At 40.6% G+C, this 19,510-nt stretch overlaps 1 protein-coding gene across 1 annotated transcript in view; it reads left to right on the top strand.

The window, feature by feature from the left end:
* LOC127447518 (collagen alpha-1(IV) chain-like) overlaps positions 1-19,510 on the top strand; it is a 109,048-nt gene that overhangs the window by 78,532 nt on the left and 11,006 nt on the right. Inside the window, exons 21-48 of the mRNA XM_051709450.1 lie at positions 391-537; positions 1,343-1,420; positions 1,599-1,682; positions 1,824-1,894; positions 2,967-3,158; positions 4,329-4,497; positions 4,585-4,677; positions 5,178-5,282; positions 6,264-6,361; positions 6,467-6,617; positions 7,008-7,121; positions 7,251-7,418; positions 7,531-7,620; positions 7,737-7,889; positions 8,821-8,919; positions 9,025-9,114; positions 9,523-9,662; positions 9,755-9,885; positions 9,991-10,067; positions 10,974-11,072; positions 14,283-14,333; positions 14,423-14,608; positions 14,856-14,989; positions 15,080-15,152; positions 15,286-15,357; positions 17,311-17,439; positions 17,570-17,668; positions 17,905-18,117. Of these exons, the coding sequence (XP_051565410.1) occupies positions 391-537; positions 1,343-1,420; positions 1,599-1,682; positions 1,824-1,894; positions 2,967-3,158; positions 4,329-4,497; positions 4,585-4,677; positions 5,178-5,282; positions 6,264-6,361; positions 6,467-6,617; positions 7,008-7,121; positions 7,251-7,418; positions 7,531-7,620; positions 7,737-7,889; positions 8,821-8,919; positions 9,025-9,114; positions 9,523-9,662; positions 9,755-9,885; positions 9,991-10,067; positions 10,974-11,072; positions 14,283-14,333; positions 14,423-14,608; positions 14,856-14,989; positions 15,080-15,152; positions 15,286-15,357; positions 17,311-17,439; positions 17,570-17,668; positions 17,905-18,117 (3,306 nt within the window). The remainder of the gene's footprint in view (positions 1-390; positions 538-1,342; positions 1,421-1,598; positions 1,683-1,823; positions 1,895-2,966; positions 3,159-4,328; positions 4,498-4,584; positions 4,678-5,177; positions 5,283-6,263; positions 6,362-6,466; positions 6,618-7,007; positions 7,122-7,250; positions 7,419-7,530; positions 7,621-7,736; positions 7,890-8,820; positions 8,920-9,024; positions 9,115-9,522; positions 9,663-9,754; positions 9,886-9,990; positions 10,068-10,973; positions 11,073-14,282; positions 14,334-14,422; positions 14,609-14,855; positions 14,990-15,079; positions 15,153-15,285; positions 15,358-17,310; positions 17,440-17,569; positions 17,669-17,904; positions 18,118-19,510) is intronic.

The following is a 19,510-nucleotide window of genomic DNA, read 5'->3' on the forward strand; positions in this document are numbered from 1 at the left end:
TTCAGCAATTCCAGTTGGAATAGCTAGTGGTGCAGAAATGACATTTCAGCTTTAATTTTCTTTTTTCATTGGGTGCTAGCAAAACTATCAACTTTAGTTCTTTTTTCAGGAAAGTTGCAAAAAGATCTTTAAATCCATAATGGTGGTAAACTAGGCAGCGCAATGAGAAATGTTGCTTTAGTTACAGGAAAAGTTCCTTTCTGGACAGGATTCTTGAGTTAGGGGAGAAAAACGGTAATTGTTTGGTTCAGACTGGATTAAAATCACAAATTACTTATGTTGAACAAATGTGTCTAACCTCTGGTTTTCTTTTTAGGTACCCTAGAATTAGGACTGTACATTATAGTTGACACTAATGTTCCTTTCCTTTACCTTCATGGCCGGTTGCAGGAAGAAATATTCAGGGCCCTGTTGGACCTCCTGGCTTCCCTGGAGAGATTGGCCAAAAGGGAGACAAAGGATCTGATGGACTGTCTCTTAGAGGACGTGATGGAGCTGATGGACCACCCGGACCACCCGGGCCTCCAGGAGAAATCAGTAAGATCATCTCAGACAGAAGTGACAGTTTTTGTCTTGCTGTTGTATTACACATCATTCTGCAACCTCGTGGAAAGAGTGGTGTGAACATGTCATGTATGAAAGCCTCTTTCTAGCTGTATGTAAGGGATAATGTACAGTCAGCTGAAACCTAGACAGGGTGATATTGTATTGTCCTGAAGGACAATATAATAATGAACATTTTGTGAAATTACCTTGCTGTCTGTACACTAAACCTCTTAAGGCCAAAGTATACTTTGGTTGACCATGTTCCAGATCGCTCTGTGCAAGGTATTCGTCATCGTCATCAGCACAGTCTGGGTCTGCAAGTGACCCAGATTTTCTCAACATTGCCTGCCATTGACTTTACTAAAGACTATCACTAAGCAGTTGAAGTGCGTATGCGGTGACCACATTCTAATTCGCTCGCAGTCAAAAGATTATACTTTAAAAAAGGCAAACCTGTCGACCAGGCGCGATTCAATCTGGAAAGCAGAAAGACAAGGTCTTTAAACAACTGCTGTATGGACTTGAAATATTGATTTCAGTTTAATTTATTTTTTTATGTGAGAAAAAAAGAGATAATACAGCAATACGAGAACCCAGCACAGTGTAGGAGATTGGTTGCCTGGGACAATAGTCAATTGTACAGTGTAGAGGTCATTTTCAAAAATATTTGAACACCAAATGAGCAATCAATTGACCAAACAGAATCACATATTCCAGAGAGTCATGTAATGAGAATGAAAATTCACTTTTTTTTTTTTTTTTGACTGGTTATTGGTATTTTTATCTTTAATTTTAGATGATGATTGTGTTATTGCAAAAGGACCTCCAGGCCCCCCTGGACATCCAGGGTTGCAAGGAGAGGTGGGACAGAAAGGTGAGGCAGTCATCCATCCATCCATCCATCCATCCATCCATCCATACATCTATCTGTCTGTCTGTCCGTCCATCCGTCTGTCTGCCCAACTATCCAACTATCCTTTCATCCATTCATCAGTTTATTGACTGTTGGTTTGGGATCCTCAAAACTGGTTCTTACTTTTCTGTTCTTTCAGGTGACCAAGGTGACACATGCACAGAATGCACTGCTTTCGGGCCCCCAGGTTTGCCTGGTCCCCAGGGGCCAAAGGGTCAACAAGGTGAGAAGCAATGAGCAAAGTTTTTTTTATGTTGAGGTGATCCAGAGTCTCTCTCACTACTGACTTTATAATCATTCACACTGTTTTGATATGTTTGGTCCTTTCTGAGGCGATGCATAATGCTTGATGCTTTTTTTATAGGTTTTCCTGGAGCAGCAGGGAGTAAAGGAGAGAAGGGTGTGGCAGGACCTGCTGGGCCTGCTGGAAATCCTGTATGTATATTTTCCATCCCAATCAAACAAAATGTAGTAATGATTCTGCTAATGGTGTCATCATCAACATCATCACGTCTCGCATAGCCAGACCTTTGACTTACTGTAAGCGGCAAAGGTCAAGGATCTTTTGCAGCTTATTTTGGCCAAGAACCACCCACTTAGACAGGACAAGCCCTCTAACTGACATGTCAAGTGATCAATCACAGTCGCTTTTGTCATTGCATGCCATTTAGGTGTGGGGTTATCTGAGATATATCATACCATAATAAAAGACCAACATGGGGAAATATATCATTTGTACAATGGCACGGCAGTCTCCATGAGCGATTCCACAGAAAACACAATGGAAAATGTTTAGAGAATGCAAGTACCTAACACAAAAACTCATCACAGAGTATTTTACAGACATAATGAAATAAACAAAACAGAATATGCAGTTATGCTCGCGGATATCTTCTTTACTTTCTGCTACATGGCTCAAATGAAACTCTGAATATCTTTAAATGATTTATTGTCACTAACCTGGCAAACTTGGACAAATCTGGTGATTATGTTATCCTCAAAAGAGCTCACTGTGTCAATGCAGAACCTTGTAAACATGACTATGTTTCCAGGAGGACTAATGAAAAGTCCTGTGTGCTTCTACTCACAGAAGTTCCATAAAAACAGCCAATCAGATTTGCTCTGAGTAGTATAGAAATTGTTATCCAATTTTGTGTGCTATGTGCATCAGATGGATAGAGCACGGGCAGACAGTGAAAATCTTCTCCACTTTATCAATTATGTTTTCTAGTCTGATGTATTTCCACTAATCAATCAATCATCATGGGAAACATCCCATACATTTTTTGATGCAGGTGCACCAATGTTGGCACACTGTTGCTCACATCATGTTTTTTTAATAAGCTCACATCATGTTTTTGTCTTTTTGTTAGCTTATTAAATTGATTTGCGAGCAACAGTTTGCCGGCTTTGGTGTGTTTTTTTCACCAATCAATCAATCAATCAATCAATCAATACCTCAGTCAGTACTAGCATCTTATCATTCTCACATTTCCTTGGTCTTTAGGGTCAGGGTGGCTCTCCAGGTTTAATGGGTGCCCCTGGTGCTCATGGTGAGCCTGGCGATATATTTGTGGCACCAGGGCTGAAAGGCGATAAGGGGTTACCAGGTACTATTGGAAGCAGAGGATCTCCAGGTCTTGATGGGCTCCCAGGAAAAGATGGCAGACCAGGGCAACCTGGACCCAAAGGAGAGCCTGTGAGTATGAGTCAAATAAATCTGATTTTTTTTGTTTAGTTTTGTTTAGAGCTGTCAGAATTAACAAGTTAACGCATGCAATTAATTAAAAAAGTTTAACGCGTTAATTTTTCTTAATCACGATTAACACATTTACAGTTACTACAGCATAAATACTGGTGTGAAGGGCAGAACCTTTGTAATGTGTCCTTCCGGAGTCATTACACTGACACACATGCCACAAACAGACACACAACAACGCCAGAGCCCTTCTACCAAGGGGAAGGCCCCATTGACATTCTATGGGTGGGATTGTCTTAACACGCTAGTTGATTGTTATGCTTTCTCCTATGATTGAGCCGCAGAGGTTATCTCAGTAAATAAAGGAATCTCTGACAGTGCTATCCTGTCAGTGATAAAAAGATGGAGAAAGGAACTCTTAATCCTATTTGATGTACAAAACAAGCCCAGATGGGACTTGTGATAGAAATCAAGTAATTTTCAGCCTATGTAGGGCACATTTTAATGATCACAGAAGCACACCAAATCTTAACTATCGACAAAACGCAGCATGAGATGTGTTTGTCTGCAAGCGCTTTTCATAGTGAGTTCAAAACTGTGCTCGATGCTGGTGTTGATGCACTGACGTGAATCATGAACGCAGCTTCACGGTTGCTGTAACAAAGCAGATAGCCACAGTGTACTGGCAGAATAATATTGTGGAGGGTGACAGTTTAAGGGATTTAATGTCCATTGCAATGAATATACAATATGTGGGGACTAGTTTTTACTAGTCAAACACCTACTTAGACTTTGGGAAATGTGTTATTTTGTTGGTGCTATTTTAGTGCATTGTCTTTATAATGTGGACTGCTTTGTTTAGAAAATGTTAATAAAGAATTATATTGCTACATATTGTTTTGTTTTCTTTTGTAAGATGGAAATAAATAAATTTTGACAAGAAAAAAAGTATATATAGTGTCAGATTTCCGCACTTTTAAAATCTAAGATTAATTGTGATTAACTACAAAAAATATGCAATTAATCGCAATTAAAAAAAATTATTGACTGACAGCACTAGTTTTGTTTTGCTTTACTTTGCTTTGTTTTGTTTAGATTGTCTATTCTGCAATGTTTACTTTGCCATGGAATATATTATACTTTTAAACACAAACATTTTTTCACAATTAGGCTAGAGAAGGTATTAAGGGTGACCGTGGCCAGGACGGTGATCCTGGTATAACTGGCTTGACAGGTGAGAGAGGTCCCCCAGGTCTTCCAGGGATAGGTCGGCCAGGTGAACCTGGAGAAAAAGGCACTGCAGGGTTTCCTGGTGCACCGGGAAGGTCAGGATCACCAGGTCAGTAATTTAGAGTAAACTGTGTTTAATCACTGGGTATCAGTGTTCTGATTATATATATAACCATAATTCCAAATGTCTTTGTAGGACCTAAAGGTGAAGCTGGCAAGATTTTAAGTTTACCTGGACCTCAGGGAGCACCAGGGCCTCGTGGAGAGACTGGCAGACCTGGTCTTCAAGGTAAATTCAGTTATGCTAACTAGGGCTGTGCCAATGCAATCATATGTCGATATATTGCGATACTTATTCGTATGTTTTTTTATCAATAATTTAGATCCCAGCATTGATATTTTAATGAATATATTTGTGTATTCATGTCATATCCTATATTTTTGTAATAAAGAAGCAGTTCATCTAAATAAATACAAACTCTGAGAAGGGTGTTTCTCAGTGCAGTCAGAACAGCTTTTATTAAGCTTTTATGAAGACTTTGAAGCTGAACGTGCTGATTCACTGTATTTCTCTCACGGACACGCTAGGTCTCTCTCACGAGTTCAGCGCAGTGTTAATCGAAAACCAATTTTGATATTGTGATGTATAATGATATATTGAGTTGTGATATATGTATTGTGAGTTAGTTGATGATACCCAGCCATAATGTTAATGTGTCACTTGCTTGAAAATGACATTACCTGTGAGGCAGAGCTGCTTGTGGTGACATCTGTTTCAATTTGTATCAGGTGATAGAGGTCTTCCGGGTGAAATTGGAGTTCCAGGATTCCCAGGAAACAAAGGTGACCCTGGACTGCCAGGAATTGGACTTCCTGGGCCCCCAGGGCCAAAAGGTAAAGTACAGGTGCCACACGGTAATTTATTTAAAAGTGCTGTGTGTAATTTTTTCCAATGTGGAAATACTTTCTCCTATTCTGGGGGAAGTGTTCGAGAATTATACTTTTGCACAGGGGTGTTTGTTTCTTCAACTATAGTCAATTTTGGTCCTGTGTTCTTTAAAAAAAATGAATTATCTTAAAACAAACTTTTTACACTCTCAGTAGCTTTTTTTATTTTATTTGTTTACTAACAATGTCAGAAAAGTGGACATACATGCATCACAGAAGAATTAACTTTTTTTTCTTTTTTTTTTTTTTTGAAAGTCATAAAAATTCCAACACATCTCACATAATTCATTGTGTACATAATATGCAATACATTATTTGATACATAATATAATGTAATCTGTATAATTCTCTGGTGGAATTGATGGTGGTAGAAATTACATCTTAAATATTTTTGTATTAAAATGGCAGACTCCTTTGTCTTGCTAAGGCTAATTTAATTTTTTTTTTTTTTTATCCTAATTTCATTGTATGTATCCACACATGTATCCACACACAATTATATACAATTTGTGCATGATTTGCATAATTTGACAACATTTCCGCTTGACTGGAAACGACACACATTAAAAATATTTAGCTCACAACTGATACCTTTATTTTTCTTTGTTTACAGTTTAAGGTTGAAAGTCTGGGTCTGGAACAAGGGTAAAACATAAAAATCTGTACATAAAAGTAATCTGAAAAAGTAGCAACAATAAATGAAGGCTTGGTAAAAAAAAAAAATTGTGACCGTGGGACAATAGATTTTAATGTGACCTTCATATACAAAAGACAAAAGTTAAAATTTCTTATCAAACCCTGGGACATAAAAGTGCGATAAGTGAAAGAAACACCCATACATGGGTGTCAAATTATATTTTAATTCCCTAATCATCTTTCTCTCATCTCTTTCTGATCATCTCAAGCATCTGTCTTGTCCACCTCTAGGGTACTCTGGGATTCCAGGTGCTGCTGGACTTCCAGGAGAGCCTGGTCGTCCTGGCAAGGACGGCTTCCCTGGTCGTGCAGGGACACCTGGGCAAAAAGTAAGATGGTGGATGTCATTTAGATTTCTCTATATATTATACTTTTATAGAAATGCCTGAGAAACTAGGTATATTTTTGATTGATGTGAACTCTATCACATACAGGGTGAACCTGGTAGGGGTCTTCCAGGTCCTAAGGGCTCCATAGGCCAGCCAGGAGTGCCAGGATTTCCAGGGGAGAAGGGCAATCCTGGAATGACAGGGGTTCCTGGAACTGAGGGACGTACAGGGCCACCAGGGCCTCAGGGAATTAAAGGTAATGTTAGGCTATATATTCATAGGCCATTAGGCTGGAACAACAGGTAGAAATGTATCATGTATGACTAGATACCTTGAAGAATCTGCCAGTGAGGCGCAGCCTCCATAATGCCCAGTTCAGACAATAGGGTCTTGAAGGTGTCAGATAATACTAACTGAATGAGGACATATTGGAGGCACTGGTGCCAGATTGTTTGTCATCCTGCATGTTGTTCTGAGAAAGAAGAATATAAACCTTACTGAAAACAAAACAAAACAAGGGTATTTACCAACAAAAACAAGAAGAGTGAGATTGGTCTGGTCTGTGCTGGAGATATGGCTTGTAGAAGATGGGATTGGGTTAGGTCTGTGGGGTGTCATAGCTTTAAATTCATTTTCAATTTTGCAGGTGATGCCGGATCTCCAGGAGTTCATGGTTTGGTGGGGCCACCAGGTCCTCCAGGGCTTGGAGAACCTGGATCACCTGGACCAATGGGACCACCTGGAGGCCCTGGACCTCTTGGTGAGTTTGTCACCTTGGGACAAATTCATACAAGTGTAAATCCAGTAGCACACAAACAGGTGTTTAGTATGCACACACATGCATAAATGTTCATGTATTACATGGTAACAAGCCTTGTTGATGTCTCAGGTCAGACAGGTATAAAGGGAGAAAAAGGTCATCAAGGACTACCTGGTCTGGACATGCCAGGCCCACAAGGAGACAAGGGTAGCCCTGGTGTTCCAGGGCTACCAGGATCTAAGGGTTTGCCTGGGCAACCAGGAATTCCTGGAAAAGATGGCTTCCCTGGTGAGCGTGGTAAGTACAACTTGATACCCTTTATATTCCTGGCATGCATCTGGCACATAACTGTTTGCCTTAAGCTGCCAGTCACTGATTAGACATATTCATATTTGGATGTTTTTGTCAGGTCCAAAAGGAGAAATTGGTGTCATGGGGATGACAGGACCCCCTGGATCGCTAGGTTTCATTGGAAACCCTGGGGCACCGGGACCAAGAGGTGTGGGAACACACATTTAAGACTCAATGGTGTAAATTTGGTTTATATAAAATAATGAGGCACTTAACTGGTTTTGCAATAGCTAAATCTTCATGGTGTTGTTCTGGCTCTTTCAGGTGACCCGGGTTCGACTGGGCCCAGGGGACAGTTTGGTGACCCGGGTCCAAAGGGTGAGAGAGGAGAGCAAGGTCTACAGGGGCCACCTGGAAACATGAGTGATGTGGACATGGAGCACATGAAAGGGGAGAAAGGAGACATTGGAGATAGGGGTAAGAGAAAGACACACCTTCCGCCAGAAATCACGTACTGTAAGAGTATGTACTGTATTTGATGAAGGCCGGGAAACCGTACATTATTTAGGGATGCATGAGAGTAGTATAAATAGATTTCTGATATACTTCAACCGGGAACGTGGGTATTGACCTGTGACCCGAATATATGACATAATAACAACAATCACAAAAATAATCGACTCCGGTTTTGTTAAACGAGCACCATTTAAGCACAAGGAATAACTTTAAAAGAGCCGTCCGACTCTCAGTTCACCACCATTCTTTTAAATACAGCGTTTTGAACGTGACGTCTCCTCAGCTCCCCAGGGATTGTTGGATCATAAAGTGTCCAGTCAATTCGCACTTCAGAATCTCGCAGAAAATAGTAGGTCAATCGGTTATTTCTATCTTACTGTTTTATGAATACTGAGGATTTGGACATATTAATCCATTGGCATACTGATTTTGGCATATCATATAGTAATGTAGTATGGATATTTGGATGCAGCGAGAGCGAATGCCATATCTGGTCAAGATTTCAAGGTATCTATACATTTCTGTCATTGTCAAACTAGATGTATAGAAATTCTAGACAATTATACTCTCTCTTTTGTAAAAGTCTTAGTTTTACTTTACTGAAGATGATCAGGTGCAATCAAATAACAATGTTTGGTGGAGCTTTAAGGGAGCATGTGTATCTGGTTTTGTGGCTTTCAAAAAGGGCCACCATCACTGATATAGATAATTTGTTGTTTTTTGTTTTGTTTTTGCCTTGCTTTCCTTTGTTTTATCTATTCTTAAATGTTTACATGGCCATGGAATATATTATATGTTGGTTAGAATAGGTATTAAAGGATTTAGATTATTTTTGGCTGAATATTTGTGTTCTCTAAACTCAGTGGATTTTTATTTGAACCTTCTCTACCAGGTGATCCTGGTCCTTTGGGAGAAAAGGGTAATGCTGGAAACACTGGGGACCCTGGAATGCCAGGAAAGGATGGAATGCCAGGATCACCTGGACAGCCAGGTTAGTGCCTCACGCAATAATCTGAGAGTCAAATGTAAATTTTGGTGGCTGTTTAGCACTATGTTATTATGAGAACATTCTCTGAGTGTTCCATCTCCACTGCAGGTGACAAAGGTGACCCTGGTATGCCTGGGGTGCCAGGACGTTTTGGAGAGCCTGGAGACCCAGGTCCAAGAGGAGACATGGGATATCCAGGTACAAACAGTACTCTCCTGTTCTAAATTTTGAACTGGTTTAGGAACATTACCTATTAAAGGGTCCTGACTTTCTTCTGTGGAACACAAAAGAAGATATTTTAGCCTCAGTCTCCATTCACTTTTATTAATCTTTTTTTTCCATATAAGGAAAGTGAATGGTGACTTAGGCTAACATACTGCCTTCCATCTCCTTTTGTGTTCCACTGAAGGAAGAAAGTCATATGGGTTTCGAACAACATGAGGGGGAGTAAATTATTATTTAATTTTTTCTTAATTTTTGGGTGAACTTTTCCTTTAAATAGCTACCCAGTCTTTATCAACATAAGGCTATAGTGCTAGTTTAATGTGAGTAACACTTGTACTATTGTTGATGCTGTTTGACAATGAGCCATTTGTGGTTTTTTAGGTCAAATGGGGCCAAAAGGCACTAAAGGGATTGGTGGGTTACCGGGCCACCCTGGATTTAAGGGTGTTGATGGCTCCAAAGGAGAAAAAGGAGATCCTGGTCAGGCAGGAATAGGAATCCCTGGTCCCCCTGGAGAGAAGGTATGTTTTTGTATATTCAGTTTAAATATAAAGTATACATTTTCAGATTACCAGTGCTAATGGATGTCATCTGTTGTAATATTATTTAACAGGGAAATATTGGTGCCCCTGGTTTCCCTGGTGAACCTGGACATAAGGGACAGAAAGGTACAATGGGAATTCCAGGTACTCCTGGAAGTCAAGGACCTAAAGGAGACCTGGGACTAATTGGTTACCCAGGCAAGTTGCTCACACTTACCAATGAAAATTACTGTTACTGTTAAGGTACTGTTCATCACATTGGGGAAATAGAACATTGTACCAATCATGTTCTTTCCTGAGCAGGTAGTCCAGGGAAGCCAGGTGAGAAAGGTGTCAGTGGGTTGCCTGGGTCTCCAGGAGAACCTGGGTTTTCAGGACGTCCTGGTAAGTCAAACTTAAATAATCATGGATCTGATATTTTGTGTCATTAGCCACTTTTCCACCATCGGGCAAGTGCGAGCCAGGGCTATCAACTGGTCAGACAGGGCCAATAGCCTTGAACCTCAAGCCAAAATTGATCTGCATTCCTACCATCAGGCCAATAGCCCCACAGCATGGCCCTAAAACTAGCCCTTAATACACTGCCCTGGTACCAACGTCACACACCCCGTCCATTTGTCAAGCAAGAAGGAAACTCAAGCTGAGGTATCAGGCTCTGGAGACTAGCTAGCTCTTGAAATTTGGACTGTGTACACATTTTTTCCCCTGAACCTGTAGCCTACCATTGTGTGCTGGATATACAACTTGGTAAGTTCTGTGACAATGTACTTAATCACATCTTTGTTTGGGGGATGCAGTGTTGTTCTGACATTGCACATTTTCATCAGCACAAATATTCAGAAGAGCTCTGATTTTGTCTGCTGACCAGTATTGACGATTCTCCATTGATCTGTTGAGGTAAGCTGCTAGCTAGATATGAAACATTTAAAAATGAGTGCCTTGGTGCTGAAACCTCTGATCTGACTCAGCAAAACTCTGCCTGTGACGTTGACCCCACCTCAATCAGCAGTTGGCCTTTGGCCAGGGTACCTGGACGTTGGCTCAGATGGAGCCCTGAGGAGGCACGATGAAGTGACAGTGGGAATGAAACTGGCCCTGCCATGCACTAGCATGCCCTCATTTGACCCGTTAGTGGAAACGTGGCTATTGTTGTTTTGTTTATCTGCACCTGCAACTAACAAATCAGTTTAATGCACATATTTAATGCTGCTATACTCATTTAAAAAGAGTCTGTCTTATATAGAACCCGCCTGAGAATGTCAGTGCACATCAGTTTGCTTTTTTGACTAGGTGAGCCTGGTCTACAGGGTCCTCCAGGTCCACATGGGGAGAAAGGTGAACCAGGAGTAGATGGCATTCCTGGATTCACTGGAGAGAGGGGAGAACCTGGTGAGATTCTGTTTGACATTTGGATTTTGACAGCTGGAGTTGCAATAATTCTTTGCCTGTTTGAACATTCCTTAAATGTACAAGTCTATGGGAAATTTGATCTTCCACTGTGCGCAAAACGTAATTCAAATCAGTTTGAAAAAAAACAGTGGCGGGCCATGCATTTTAAGTCTAGGCCTTCAGTGTGAATCATGCCATTAAGAAAACACAGTTTCACAATGAATAAGACACCCTATGCCTTTGGCCATCATACATTATGTTGCAGCTAACAAGTAATACCAATTGACATTTTAAAAACACGTCCACGCACGAAAGCCAGAACTTAAAATTACACTTATTGCTCAAGCAAGCCTAATTTTAACTGCAGCATGACTGTTTTGTGAAATGAACGTCTCCCAAACAGACATTCAAAAATCATAATTTTTCTTATGAATCTACCAAGGAGGTCTATAATACCTGGAAAAATCTATCTAATAATATTTGTGATTGAAATGTTGCTTGCAATAAATTTAGTTTCGTCAGGGTACACGGTTATGCTGCGTTCCATTCAAGTTGGATGTGGGATATTCCTGTTTGATATCTCTGACCATAAATGCATTCCATTCCCCGATATTTGGAACTGCAATGCTCCCGTTAGCTTAGCAGGGGTTTGACTCTCATTAGAGATGCCTCCTAGCAACCCAGCTGATAAACAATGCTGCAGCACTAGCATTTGTGCTACAGGTGTACGATTATCTAAAGAGATTATAATGCTTTATACACCTGTTTCTGCAGGCATTTGTTAAACAAGCTTTAATATCATATAATGTGGAAATGAACTCATTTATCGATATTCAGCAATCAGCAGCCATGTGCTCCTCTAAGCAGCTGCCTAGCACTCTGAAAATTAAAATAATTGATGCCCACAAAGCAGGAGAAGGCTATAAGAAAATAGCAAAGTGTTTTCAGGTAGCCGTTTCCTCAGTTCGTAATGTAATTAAGAAATGGCAGTTAACAGGAATGGTGGAGTTCAAGTTGAGGTCTGGAAGACCAAGAAAACTTTCAGAGAGAACTCCTCGTAGGATTGCTAGAAAGGCAAATCAAAACCCCTGTTTGACTGCAAAAGACCTCAAGGAAGATTTAGCAGACTCTGGAGTAGTGGTGCACTGTTCTACTGTGCAGCGACACCTGCACAAATAGGACCTTCATGGAAGAGTCATGAGAAGAAAACCTTTCCTGCGTCCTCACCACAAATTTCAGCATCAGAAGTTTGCAAATGAACATCTAAACAAGCCTGATGCATTTTAGAAACAAGTCCTGTGGACTGATGAAGTTAAAATATAGCTTTTTGGATGCAATGAGCAAAGGTATGTTTGGAGAAAAAAGGGTGCAGAATTTCATGAAAAGAACTGTTAGGCACGGGGGTGGATTGATCATGCTTTGGGCTTGTGTTGATGCCAGTGGCACAGGGGAATATTTCACTGGTAGAGGAAAGAATGGATTAAATTAAATACCAGCAAATTCTGGAAGCAGACATCACACCATCTGTAAAAAAGCTGAAGATGAAAAGAGGATTGCTTCTACAACAGGATAATGATCCTAAACACACCTCAAAATCCACAATGGACTACCTCAAGAGGCACAAGTTGAAGGTTTTTCCATGGCTCTCACAGTCCCCTGACCTAAACATCATCGAAAATCTGTGGATAGACCTCAAAAGAGCAGTGCATGCAAGACGGCCCAAGAATCTCACAGAACTAGAAGCCTTATGCAAGGAAGAATGGGCAAAAATCCCCCAAACAAGAATTGAAAGACACATAGCTGGCTACAAAAAGCTTTTACAAGCTGTGATACTTGCCAGGGGGTGTTACTAAGTACTGACCATGCAGGGTGCCTAAATGTTTGCTTCGGGCCCTTTTCCTTTTTTGTTATTTTGAAACTGTAAAAGATGGATATAAAAAAGTAAAATTGCTTAAAATATTAAAGAAATGTGTCATCGGGGGCCTGGGTAGCTCAGTGGTAAAAGACACTGGCTACCACCCCTGGAGTTCGCTAGTTCGCTAGTTTGAATCCCAGGGTGTGCTGAGTGACTCCAGCCAGGTCTCCTAAGCAACCAAATTGGCCTGGTTGCTAGGGTGGGTAGAGTCACATGGGGTAACCTCTTCGTGGTCGCTATAATGTGGTTCGTTCTCGCGGATGCCACGGTGAATGGCGTGAAGCCTCCACACGCGCTATGTCTCCGTGGCAACGCGCTCAACAAGCCACATAAGATGCTTGGGTTGATGGTCTCAGACGCGGAGGCAACTGGGATTCATCCTCCGCCACCCGGATTGAGGCGAATCACTACACCACCACGAGGACTTAAAAGCGCACTGGGAATTGGGCATTCCAAATTGGGTGAAAAAGGGGAAAAATCCACACACACACACAAAAAAAATTTGTCATCTTTAACTTTATGCCTTTTGGAAATCAGGCCATCTTTTGCTCGCTTAGCTATTCACAGCAACAGAAATTTTGATCAGGGGTGCCCAAACTTTTGCATGCCACTGTACATCACTTAAAGTGTGACTGCGTCACTCAAGGCCAGCTAGAAGGCCTCGACTGGGAAATATCCTAAAGATCACACCCACCAAGAACAAATAAATCAATCTGATTGGCTAATTAATCTGACAATCTGACTTTAGTTGCCCATTCATTTGCACTGTTGAGGGATTCTGAAGAAATTGGTGGAGCTCCAACTCACGCACTGCTTCAGGCATGTGATTTGTGAACCAGCTGTCACACTTTGCTTGTAAGCACCAAGGAATAAATTCTGACTGGATAAACTTTTAATTTTTCTCTATTTGTTTGTATATTAATTAAGAGTGGAAAGCGATTAAAAATACATAGGCAAAAAGGTGATTGAGAATGAAAGGATGAAAAATATTTATTTATTTGGCATGTTAGGCCAGCAGAGAAGGCTTTGCTGGCCCCGAGAATTCGCCACTGGAAAAAACATAGCAATCAGAACAGAAAAGTCAGAACAGGCTTAAGGTCTGTGCCAAGTTTGGTGGATGTAGCTTGAAAGCTCTTTGAGGAGTAACAGTCAGACATTTTGGTAATGGTTTAGGGATTTTGAAAAAACCTTAATGTCTGTAGAATAACAGTATGTTGGCTTTGTCAAGCCAACATAATGTATGCACTGCATAGGACTTGACCTGATGACTTCTTTGTTGGTCCTCCTCCTCCCAGGTGTACCAGGGAAAGGATTACCTGGTACCAGCGGTCAGCCTGGCAGCAAAGGTCAGAATAACAGATCCCCAATACTTACAAATGATTTTGCTCTGTGTCTTTTGGTTAATAAATGAATTGTTCTCATTTTCTCTCTTCAGGTGACAAAGGAAACCCTGGTCTTCCTGGCATTCCCGGCAGTCCAGGTATTCCCGGAAGCAAAGGAGACAAGGGTCTTCCTGGATTCCCAGGGGACCAAGGTCGGCCTGGAGAGAGAGGTCTTCCAGGAGCATCCATGGAGGGTCCGAAAGGGGACAGGGGAGCTTATGGGGAGCCAGGAGAAAAAGGTGAATTCAATACATCTCACCATAGAGAACGTTCTGTCAAAAAAGTTTAAGGAACTCTCAAGAACTCTCTAAAAAAGTGTCTTTAGTAAAATATAATTGTAGCTGTACTGTCTTCTGACATAAACTTACTGAAGTTCATGGGCTAAATGCACTAATGATTTTACTAAATCATGAAAATGTGTTATGATTAATGCATCAAACTCAAATACTATCTAATCTTATACCCAAAATATTTTTTTTACCACAGGTACAACTGGTGATCCAGGCCCACCTGGTATACCAGGCAATGCTGGAGCTAAAGGAGAAAAAGGAGATGTGGGCTTTCCTGGCCCACAAGGCTCTCAAGGTTATAAAGGAGACAAGGGTTCCACTGGCATCCATGTGAGTTTGTTAATGTTGCATCCTCTAAAATAAAGTTTTGCCTTTAAGTCAAAATTATAGGGTATGATTTAATACAGATATACTCTTTAGGGTGAGCCTGGATTGCCTGGCTATAATGGACCAAAGGGTGAGATGGGACAACAGGGTGTTCCTGGATTCCCTGGTAAGTGTCAAGATGGAGTTTGACTTTACTATATTTCTGTGCATTTTTGTCATGTAAAGTATGTTATCCTTTTTAATTATTTGAAGTAATGCTTTATAGAGATGGTAGATTAAAAAGCTCTGTATCTCTCCAGGTATAAAGGGTGAGCAAGGAGTGCTTGGACCTAAGGGTGAGGGTGGTGACAGAGGATTCCCAGGGCTTAAGGGTATGAACAAAAACACATAATATTGTTTTTGTGGGTGATGTTACAGATGTAGAACTATAATATTTACTCTGAGTTTCTGTCATGGATCACTGAAAGTGTGACGTTAGGAGGACCCAAATGCAAGAGTGGGCTTTTATTAAAAGAAAAACAAAACAGAACACAAAACTCTCACGGTGGAGAGAAAAGGAAATAAAAACAAATATACGATAACAAAACAAAACAGGAACCAGAAATGAAAGCACTCTCACAAGGGAGAAACAAAAGAAATACAAAACCTACTGACAAATAGCAAACACGACCGAAAAGACTAGACTGAAGATATGAAAGACATGACTGATCTGACTTAACAGAGACAACGAACTGACACAAGACAGAGCACACGGGGAGATTATATGGGAGAGAAATCAGGAGGGGAAACGAGGAGAACAGGTGTCCTAACAAGGTAATGAAGTAATCAGGGCAACAGAGCTGAGATCACTGCCTCATCTGCAAAACAAAAGAAAGAGAGAGACATAAGGCGAGGCAAGACTGAGAGACCCGTGGCAATACGGAAACAAAACAAAGCCACGTGCTCTCACAGACACAAACACACGAATGACATGAGCGCATACCACCAGAGACAACAGCAACATGTGGTCATGCCAAATGACAGACAAGATGGGACATTTGTGTAGGGGTTCGACCACATATAAACAGGCAACCAAGTCCGAAGCGCCCGAACCCCAGCACAACATGAAATCGGATCGCGACCCAGATGCGCAGCACAAGCCGAGCGCCATGCAAAGTGCACCCGAGGTCGCGAGAGACAAAAACAAAACAATTGACACGAGTGCATGCTGAAAGAATGAAATAAGAGCAATGCACTCGTGCCAATAACTAACAAGACAAGAGAATGAATGACAGCATCAAAAGGACGAGCCATGCACTCTCACAAAGACAAAATTAATACCCAGGGTTAATTAATAACTCAGGGTTAAAGGATTATTCCAGGTTCAATGCAAGTTAAATACAATCGACAGCATTTGTGGCATGATATTGATTACCACAAAAAATTATTTAGACTCGTTCCTCCTTTTCTTGCAAGGGTACAGTGAGGAACTTAAAATGGAATAGAATGGGGGCAATTTTTGTAGGGGTTAAAGGCAGAAATGTGAAGCTTATAATTTTATACAAGCACTTATATTAATTTTTCTGTTAAAACTCATGTATTATTTGAGCTGTAAAGTTCTTTAAATCAACATTTTTATAATCATTTTAGGGTTTCAGGGTTTGTTGACTTCACATCATCATGGCAATGAAGTTGTAAAATTGGTAATATCTTTACACAGAAAAGTTTCGTAAGCAATTTTATCAATCTAAAATTATGTTAACACGCATATTGTTTTTGCCTTGTAGCTATACATTTGAAACAGTGAGTATTTTAAAGTTTATGGATTGGTTCCATTCACTTCCATTGTGCGTGCTTCACTGCAACACAGATTATTGCATTTTTTTTGTTTTTTTTTTTAAAGAAAAGTAGGGGCAAGTCAAATTATTATAATTTTTTTTGTGGTAATCAATATTATGCCAAAAATGCTGTCGATTGGGCTTAACCTGTATTGAACCTGGAATATCCATTTAAGGATGAACAGTGTAAAACATGAAACAAGATAACACATGATTTTGTTTACCCAGGGATGTATAAAATTGGCAGTATATAATGTAACTACTATATTGGTATGTCCTTTGTATTGTATGTCCTTAGTTCCTGTAGATCAACTGTTAGAGTGTGGTGCTAGCAATCAACAGGTTATGGGTTCGATTCCCAGTGACCATGCATACTAATACAAAATATAGCATGAATGCATCCCTGTTTGAGGTGCCCCCATAGATGGATGATGAAACATCTTTCCTGTTACTGTATAGTGGAAGCTAAAATCAGATTCAATGCATTTAAAGTTTTTTAATTTCAAGGTACTGAAGGCCCCCCTGGACCACCTGGACCACACACATTTGTAAAGGGAGATCCTGGTTTTCCAGGACCACAAGGTCCCCAAGGTCCACTTGGACTCCAAGGCTTCCCTGGACCGAAAGGAACACAGGGTGAGTGTTTCAAATATCTGATCTTAAGAGCTTACAAAAACAGTAAACACAAAAGAGCAGTAAGCAGTTCTTACAAACAACTGATGCTTAATTTAAGTTGGCATCTCTTAACACAAAACTTCTCTCCCAGGCATGATGGGACATCCAGGTTTAAAAGGAACTGACGGGACACCTGGCTATAATGGACATCCTGGAGCCAAAGGAGAGCCCGGACAAACTGGACCCTCTGGTATGTGCACCGACACACAAAAGGGCCCACACAGAATCTGCTTGATGATACTTTCAGATACCAATGAGATTGTAGTTCTTTTATCTCTGTGTAACACATTTTAATCCATTCCTCAGAATTCCACAGATCAGCAAAAAAGCAAGCACAATTTTCTTGTCCTTGTTTTTAACATCACATCAGTACAACAAGTGCAACTCGTAGCTTCCGTGTCCTGATCCCAATTCTCTGTTTTCTAGGCCCCAGAGGGTACCCTGGTCCCCCAGGGCCTGACGGTATCCCAGGACATATTGGCCCTCCTGGCCCTTCATCAATGGATCATGGCTTCCTGGTTACCCGCCACAGTCAGACCATTGAAGTTCCACAATGTCCAGAGGGAACCACGCCGATCTATGATGGATACTCCCTGCTTTATGTTCAGGGCAACGAGCGATCACATGGGCAAGACCTAGGTCAGCTTGACAATCACACAGATCATGCACACTACCAGTCATACACTGTCAACCCTAAATGCTCAAAATATACTGTATAATTGTACTGAGTAGGAAAAAATTTAATCATACAAGTTGTTTCAAAATAAATGAACCTTGATGAGTACTTAGAACTTTCTCTTTCTTTTGAGTTCATGAAACTGACACCTTTTAAGTAACCTGAATTATTTGATTGTTTTGAATTTAATGAACTTGTTTCTTTAAATTTACAGGAACTTAAATTTATGTACGTAAGTAACTTTTTCCGTGTTAAAATACTTTCTTCTATCCATGCTTAATAAGCAGAAACAACTAAGTAAGCCATTCATAGGTTAATTTTCTCGAAAACTGTGAACACTGGGTGCTTCTCATTTCTAAAATTGTGCATTCTCGTTTCCTTTCTTCTAAGGAAACGAGGAAAGGATGTAAGGAAGGGTAATGAGGATGGAGGACTCAAAGCAAGTTGTAGTTGTAAAATGGAATGTTCTGCTCATTCATGCGTCACTTCAAAGCACCATCACTGCACAACTGCATTACCTCCGAGCGCTTGCCGTTATGTTGTTGAAACTTGATTAATTGATACCTTTATTATTAAACCTAATAATTCAAGATGCACTGTTAAAGTACAGTATGTTACAATTATGGTTTATTAAAACCGCAAAGGTGAAGAATTAAAGCATATAAAGCATTAACTTTTTATGTGAAGGGAAGGAGAATTTATGTGTGGTTAGGTGCTTCGGCCAAAAAGTCTTTCACATAGTATGCTCTTGTGTTTCCTTGCTCAAGCGTCCTCAGTAAGCTTCCTCCATCCTTGCCTCCTCGCGATGCATTTAGAGAATTGATACGTCCCATTTCCATCACAGGCTTGAGGACAGAGGAGTGAGGAAATGATGATGCACAATTTAAGAAATGAGAAGCACCCACTGTGTCTCTGTGGCGCTATGAAAATTCTTGTGTATGTTTTGAGTGACCTGCTTAGACCCACCTGAACAACATTACTCAACCAATGGCGTGAGCTAGGGATGGGACTGTCTCTTTGTTTCATCAATGGCAGATGAGGGGCATGTTCAGAAAGCTGTTTTGAAATATTGTTTATTTTTGCAATTCCATTTGGTGGCGCTAGTGTTGAAGAAATTACATACTTCAGCTTTAAATTGTCCAGTTGAACTTAAAGATGTCCAGTAGCCTCTCAATATACACTACCAATGTTGCAATAGGAGCAAAGATGAAGAGACTATTGGGCATTTTTGTCATGAAGCTCTGTAGTGTTGCTTTGAACAGAGTTGGCGAAACAACAAATTTCTCCAAAAAACTTAACATAACTGAAACTGGCAGGGGATTTATATCTTTGTATCTTAGTTAAAGGTGCAGCGAA

This window comes from Myxocyprinus asiaticus, chromosome 10 (assembly GCF_019703515.2).
Source record: "Myxocyprinus asiaticus isolate MX2 ecotype Aquarium Trade chromosome 10, UBuf_Myxa_2, whole genome shotgun sequence".
In the NCBI taxonomy this organism is placed as follows: Eukaryota; Metazoa; Chordata; class Actinopteri; order Cypriniformes; family Catostomidae; genus Myxocyprinus; species Myxocyprinus asiaticus.